Here is a 7,786-nt window from a genome sequence, read left to right as displayed (position 1 = left end):
GGTGCTACAAGGATAAGTAAGAGATGGTGTGTGCCTGAGAGAACCACATAATCTTAGAGAGGCTGTCCAATAAAATGTACATTAATATAGCTTATTGTCTAGTTTCCAACTAGAATGAAAATGATTGCTTTTGCAAAGGGTAAATTTTCTGTTTGTTTTTCTTTGATTTCTTTAATATCAATTCTACCATTCTCCAATGCTTATAGAATGAAAGATATTATATGCAATGATTGAGAGTTAATGTTGGATATAAAAACTTTAAAGCTAGATTTAATTTCTGAAGGATGCTCCTGCAGTTTCACATTCTCCTTAGCTGCTATAGTCGGTTGTGACAACTATATGAGAAGATCTATGAAATATGTGATTTCGAATGTCATCTATACTTTCCTAGGATTATTATGATGATACAATAAAATATACCAGTATTAAGATTCACAAGACTACTTCATGTCTTAAATATTTATTCAGTTTTAGCTTCAATTATTTTTGAATGAATAATTCACTAACATGATTCACATTTTTACAAAGGCATAAGCAAATATTCAGTGAAAAATATCCATTCCATAACCATTCCATAGTCATCCAGCTCCAGCATCCCAGGAGTCAACTAGTGTTACCATTTTCTTGCATATCCTTCCAGATCACTTGAGTCAAGCCACATGGTTTTTACCATGAATGAGTCAATACCTGCATGTCCCTCCCGACACACTACTTTTAAAAACTCTTTTTCTTATTTTATTTTATTATACACTGTGATTTTTCCTAAACAGTACACCTTAGAGATAACTTTATATGCATTTATAAGAGTTTTTTCTTTCTTTGTATAGGGCACGGTATCCCATTGAATTGATGCAGTATGGCATTTAGACGTGGAAGATCATTTTTTAAAAAAATGTTTATTGAAATATAGTTGACTTACATTGTGTCAATTTCTGCTGTACAACAAAGTGATTCAGTTGTGTGTATATATATATATATATATATATATATATATATATATATATATATATTCTTTCTCGTATTCTTTTCCATTATGGTTTGTCACAGGATATTGAATATAGTTCCCTATGCTACACAATAGGACATTGTTGTTTATCCATTCTGTATATAGTAGTTTGCACCTGCTAATCCCCAACTCCCAATACATCCCTCCCCCACACCCCCCTCCCTTGGCAACCACAAGTCTATTCTCTATGTCTGTGAGTCTGTTTCTGTTTCAAATTTCTGTCATATTTTCTTTTTTTTTTTTCTTGTGTAACAAATTTTATTTAGTATTCTTATAGAGTACACAAAATAAACACTTGGATAACTCAAACTTAACAAACACATATGTATTTTCTCATAGGAAAGCACAAGGAGAAGACAAAAATACTGTGAGTCTCAAGAATTTCTGAATGGAGTAAAAACTTCTCCACAAAAATCCAGCTGTATACAGTTCCCCAGTTCATTTTATGAACCCCATCAAGATTTTACCAGTCCAGATATGTTCAACAAGTCAAGCTCTCCATCTTGGTACAGGTACACTTCTTCAACTGGTATGGAGGTCACAGAATTAGACAGTTCTACAGGATTTTGGCTTACAATTTCCCAGTTTACTCTTAGTGAAGAGATAAAGGCAGATGTATATTATTATGGCTTCACCATTCTTCTTCTTTTGATATTAGTATGTCTTGCTTTATATTTTCTCTAAAGATACCAAATAAAATCCTTTTGATAATTCAAGTTTCCAGTTCTTCACAGAAATGTTGTCTTCTTATTTCAGGCTTTTTCTCCCAGACATTTTCAAGGTAAGTGGCTTACTACAATATGGACATTCACCAAATATGACGTTAAAACTCTGTCTACTAGTCGGTAGTCCTCTCAACCACTCATATAAACATATTTGATGGAAAGGCTGTCCACACTGTGAATTATCACACACTTGATCAGGAATGGCACCATCAGGTTGATAGGCATAACAAATTCCACAATCCATAGAAAAATCAGATTTTTCCAGGATAGCACGAGCTGGAAAATCAATTTCTAAAACATCTTTCAAATTTTGTAACAGACTATTTTCTGGATCCCACAAATGTATGTTTCTGCTCAGCCTAATTCCCAGGGGTTTTACCACATGGTCAGCTCCAAGAAAACAGCACTCAGGAAGCATAGTAGGATGCCTGGGGTCTACCTCTATATTTATCGAAGCATTATTCCCTAATACAATTCTGCGTGCTGTAGCACTCCTTGTAGGTTTTTCCGGCTCAAGTACCCAAGTCTTCTCATCAATTTCATCCAGAACATCCCAGAATGCCTTCAGTGATTCCAGTGCTGCCAAAAACTGACTATGAATGCTTATTAAGGAGCTCTGTGGTGTCCAGGCAACAGAAAATTGAACAGGAAAATCCACAATACAATCTGGTGATTCTGCAGGGTACTTCGCCTTCAACTTGACAGTGATGAGATGCTCTCTACCAGAAGCATCTTTGGCTTTTAACTTGATGGTACTAAAGCAAGTATCCACATACACAAGCTTATCCCAACCAAGAGTTCCTATCTCTTCGATAAGGCTTGAGTAGAACTGGGGAGGAGGAGGTAGTACATACAGCTCTTTTTTATTCTTTAAAGCAACTTCCAAAACCATCTTCAAATCCACTAGAAAGCTCATTAGATCAGGAGAGTGCTGCATTCTCTGTTGCATTACGTGATGATATCCGTTAAGTATTGCTTTCAGCTGCCAACTACATAGTAATCTTGCATTCTTCAGTTGTAAATCTTTGGGCAGCAATATTCTAAGATGGAAATCTCTTCCCTGAGCTGAAATGAATCCTTCATACACGGTTTTCGCCTGGTTCTGGGGTAGAAGCAGTGGGAACTGGCGCAGCAAGCTCGCTTCCGTCTCCGCCATGGCTCTTGGTCCGCGGACGTCATATTTTCGATTCCACGTATAAGTGATATCACATGGCATTTGTCTTTTTCTTTCTGACTTGCTTAGCTTAGTATGATAACATCTAGGTCCATCCATATTGCTGCAAATAGCATTATTTCATTCTTTTTTATGGCTGAGTAATAGTCCATTGTATATATGTACCACATCTTCTTTATCCATTCATCTGTTGATGGACATTTAGGTTGTTTCCATGTCATGGCTGTTGTCAATAGTGCTGCTATGAACATAGGGGTGCATGTATCTTTTCGAATTATAGCTTTGTCTGGATATATGCCCAGGAGTGGGATTGCTGGATCATATGGTAGATCTATTTTTAAGTTTTTGCTGAACTTCCATACTGTTTTCCCTAGTGGTTGCACCAAGTAACATTCCCACCAACAGTGTAAGAGTGTTCCCTTTTCTCCATGCCAACATTTACTAGTTGTAGACTTTTTATTATTTTATTTTATTTTATTTATTATTATTATTATTATTATTTTTGAGTTACGCGGGCCTTTCACTGTTGAGGCCTCACCATTGCAGAGCACAGGCTCCGGACGTGCAGGCTCAGCGGCCATGGGTCACGGGCCCAGCCGCTCCGCGGCATGTGGGATCTTCCCGGACTGGGGCACGAACCCGTGTCCCCTGCATTGGCAGGTGGACTCTCAAACACTGTGCCACCAGGGAAGCCCTATTTTATTTTGAAATTAATTTTTACTGGAGTTAGTTGCTTTACAATGTTGTATTAGCTTCTACTGCACATCAAAATGAATCAGGGGACTTCCGGGGAAGATGGAGGAAGAGTAAGATGCGGAGATCACCTTACTCCCCACAGATACACCAGAAATACATCTACACGTGGAACAACTCCTACAGAAAACCTACTGAATGCTGGCAGAAGACCTCAGACCTCCCAAAAGGCAAGAAACTCCCCACGTACCTGGGTAGGGCAAAAGAAAAAAGAATAAACAGAGACAAAAGGATAGGGACGGGACCTGCACCAGTGGGAGGGAACCGTGAAGGAGGAAAGGTTTCCACACACTAGGAAGCCCCTTCGTGGGCGGAGACTGCGGGTGGTGGAGGGAGGAAGCTTCGGAGTCTCGGAGGAGAGCACAGCAACAGGGGTGCGGAAGGCAAAGCGGAGAGATTCCCGCACAGAGGATCGGTGCCGACCGGCACTCACCAGCCCGAGAGGCTTGTCTGCTCGCCCACCGGGGTGGGCGGGGCTGGGAGCTGAGGCTCGGGCTTCGGTTGGCGCATAGGGAGAGGACTGGGGTTGGCGGTGTGAAAATAGCCTGCAGGGGTTAGTGCGCCACAGCTAGCCGGGAGGGAGTCCGGGAAAAAGTCTGGACCTGCCCAAGAGGCAAGAGACTTTTTCTTCCCTCTTTGTTTCCTGGTGCACGAGGAGAGGGGATTAAGAGCACCACTTAAAGGAGCTCCAGAGACGGGCACGAGCCGCGTCTAAAAGCGCGGACCCAGAGACGGGCGTGGGATGCTGGGGCTGCTGCTGCCGCCACCAAGAGGCCTGTGTGCGAGCGCAGGTCACTGTCCATGCCCCCCTTCCGGGGAGCCTGTGCAGCCCGCCACTGCAGGGGTCCCGAGATCCAGGGACAACTTCCCTGGAAGAATGCACAGCGCGCCTCGGGCTGGTGCAACATCACGCCGGCCTCTGCCGCCGCAGGCTTACCCAGCACTCCGTACCCCTCCCTCCCCCCGGCCTGAGTGAGCCAGAGTCCCCGAAGCGGCTGCTCTTTTAACCCCGTCCTGTCTGAGTGAAGAACAGACACCCTCCGGCGACCTACACACAGAGGCGCGGCCAAATCCAAAGCTGAGACCCGGGAGCTGTGAGAACAAAGAAGAGAAAGGGAAGTCTCTCCCAGCAGCCTCAGAAGCAGCGGATCAAAGCTCAACAATCAACTTGATGTACCCTGAATCTGTGGAATACATGAATAGACAACGAATCATCCCAAATTGAGGAGGTGGACTTTGAGAGCAAGATTTATGATTTTTTCCCCTTTTCCTCTTTTTGTGAGTGTGTCTGTGTATGCTTCTGTGTGAGATTTTGTCTGTACAGGTTTGCTTCCACCATTTGTCCTACGGTTCTGTCCGTCATTAAAAAAAAATTTTTTTTTCTTAATAATTATTTTTTATTTTAATAACTTTATTTTATTTTACTTTATATTCTTTCTTTTTTCTTTCTTTCTTTCCTACCTTCCCTCCTTTAGACAACGAATCATCGCAAATTGAGGAGGTGGACTTTGTGAGCAAGATTTATGATTTTTTCCCCTTTTCCTCTTTTTTTGAATGTGTATTGTATGCTTCCGTGTGAGATTTTGTCTGTATAGCTTTGCTTCCACCATTTGTCCCAGGGTTCTATCCATCCGTTTTATTGTTTGTTTGTTTTTAATTTTTTTCTTAATAATTATTTTTTATTTTAATAACTTTATTTTATTTTACCTTACTTTATTTTATTTTACTTTATCTTCTTTTTTCCTTCCTTCCTCCTTCCTTCCCTCCTCCCTCCCTCCCTCCTTTCTTTCATTCCTTCTTCCTTTCTTTCTTTCTTTCTTTCTTCTTCTATTAATTCATTCTTTCTACTTTTTATCCTTTTTATTCTGAGCCGTGTGAATGAAAGGCTCTTGTTGCTACAGCCAGGAGTCAGTGCTGTGCCTCTGAGGTGGGAGAGCCAACTTCAGAACACTGGTCCACAAGAGACCTCCCAGCTCCACATAATATCAAATAGCAAAAATCTCCCAGAGATCTCCATCTCAACACCAGTACCCAGATTCACTCAACAACCAGCAACCTACAGTGCTGGACACCCTATGCCAAACAACTAGCAAGACAGGAACACAACCCCACCCATTAGCAAAGAGGCTGCCTAAAATAATAATAAGTCCACAGACACCCCAAAACACACCACCAGACGTGGACCTGCCCACCAGAAAGACAAGATCCAGCCTCATCCACCAGAACACAAGCACTAATCCCCTCCACCAGGAAGCCTACACAACCCACTGAAGCAACCTTAGCCACTGGGGACAGACACCAAAAACAATGGGAACTATGAACCTGCAGCCTGCGAAAAGGAGACCCCAAACACAGTAACATAAGCAAAATGAGAAGACAGAAAAACACACAGCAGGTGAAGGAGCAAGATAAAACTCCACCAGACCTAACAAATGAAGAGGAAATAGGCAGTCTACCTGAAAAAGTATTCAGAATAATGACAGTAAAGATGATACAAAATCTTGAAAATAGAATAGACAAAATGCAAGAAACATTTAACAAGGACCTAGAAGAGCTAAAGATGAAACAAGCAATGATGAACAAACAATAAATGAAATTAAACATACTCTAGATGGGATCAATAGCAGAATAACAGAGGAAGAAGAACGGATAAGTGACGTGGAAGATAAAATAGTGGAAATAACTACTGCAGAGCAGAGTAAAGAAAAAAGAATGAAAAGAACTGAGGACAGTCTCAGAGACCTCTGGGACAACATTAAACATAGCAACATTCGAATTATAGGGGAACCAGAAGAAGAAGAGAAAAAGAAAGAGACTGAGAAAATATTTGAAGAGATTATAGTTGAAAACTTCCCTAATATGGGAAAGGAAATAGTTAATCAAGTCCAGGAGGCACAGAGAGTCCCATACAGAATAAATCCAAGGAGAAATACATCAAGACACATATTAATCAAACTGTCAAAAATTAAATACAAAGAAAACATATTAAAAGCAGGAAGGGAAAAACAACAAATAACACACAAGGGAATTCCCATAAGGTTAACAGCTGATATTTCAGCAGAAACTCTGCAAGCCAGAAGGGACTAGCAGGACATATTTAAAGTGATGAAGGAGAAAAACCTGCAACCAAGATTACTCTACCCATGAAGGATCTCATTCAGATGTGATGGAGAAATTATAAACTTTACAGACAAGCAAAAGCTGAGAGAGTTCAGCACCACCAAACCAGCTTTACAGCAAATGCTAAAGGAACTTCTCTAGGCAAGAAACACAAGAGAAGGAAAAGACTTACAATAAGAAACCCAAAACAATTAAGAAAATGGGAATAGGAACATACATATTGATAATTACCTTAAATGTAAATGGATTAAATGCTCCCACCAAAAGACACAGACTGACTGAATGGATACACAAACAAGACCCATATATATGCTGTCTACAAGAGACCCCCTTCAGACCTAGAGACACATACGGACTGAAAGTAAGGGGATGGAAAAAGATATTCCATGCAAATGGAAACCAAAAGAAAGCTGGAGTAGCAATTCTCATATCAGACAAAATAGACTTTAAAATAAAAACTATAAGAAGCGACAAAGAAGGACACTACATAATGATCAAGGGATCGATCCAAGAAGAAGATATAACAATTGTAAATATTTAGGCACCCAACATAGGAGCACCTCAATACATAAGGCAAATACTAACAGCCATAAAAGGGGAAATCGACAGTAACACATTCATAGTAGGGGACTTTAACACCCCAATTTCACCAATGGACAGATCATCCAAAATGAAAATAAATAAGGAAACACAAGCTTTAAATAATACAATTAAACAAGATGGACTTGATTGATATTTATAGGACATTCCATCCAAAACCAACAGAATGCACATTCTTCTCAGGTGCTCATGGAACATTCTCCAGGATAGAACATATATTAGTTCACAAATAAAGCCTTGGTAAATTTAAGAAAATTTAAATCATGTCAAGTATCTTTTCCGACCACAACACTATGAGACTAGATATCAATTACAGGAAATAATCTGTAAAAAATACAAACACATTGGGCCTCCCTGGTGGCGCAGTGGTTGAGAGTCCGCCTGCCGATGCAGGGGATGCGGGTTCGT

The 7,786-nt window shown here is 40.5% G+C and overlaps 1 protein-coding gene across 1 annotated transcript; it reads right to left on the bottom strand.

The window, feature by feature from the left end:
• Positions 1-1,303: 1,303 nt before the first annotated feature.
• Positions 1,304-2,898, bottom strand: LOC309814338 (E3 ubiquitin-protein ligase FANCL-like). Its single transcript, XM_082640051.1, has one exon. It carries the CDS (start codon positions 2,885-2,887, stop codon positions 1,754-1,756), a length of 1,134 nt encoding a protein of 377 aa, XP_082496177.1. The 5' UTR covers positions 2,888-2,898; the 3' UTR covers positions 1,304-1,753.
• Between the last annotated feature and the right edge of the window lie 4,888 nt (positions 2,899-7,786).

This window comes from Mesoplodon mirus, assembly GCF_964341445.2.
Source record: "Mesoplodon mirus genome assembly, chromosome: 2".
NCBI lineage: Eukaryota > Metazoa > Chordata > Mammalia > Artiodactyla > Ziphiidae > Mesoplodon > Mesoplodon mirus.
Note: the sequence above shows the minus strand (reverse complement) of the source record. Positions and strands in the feature narration are given on the sequence as shown.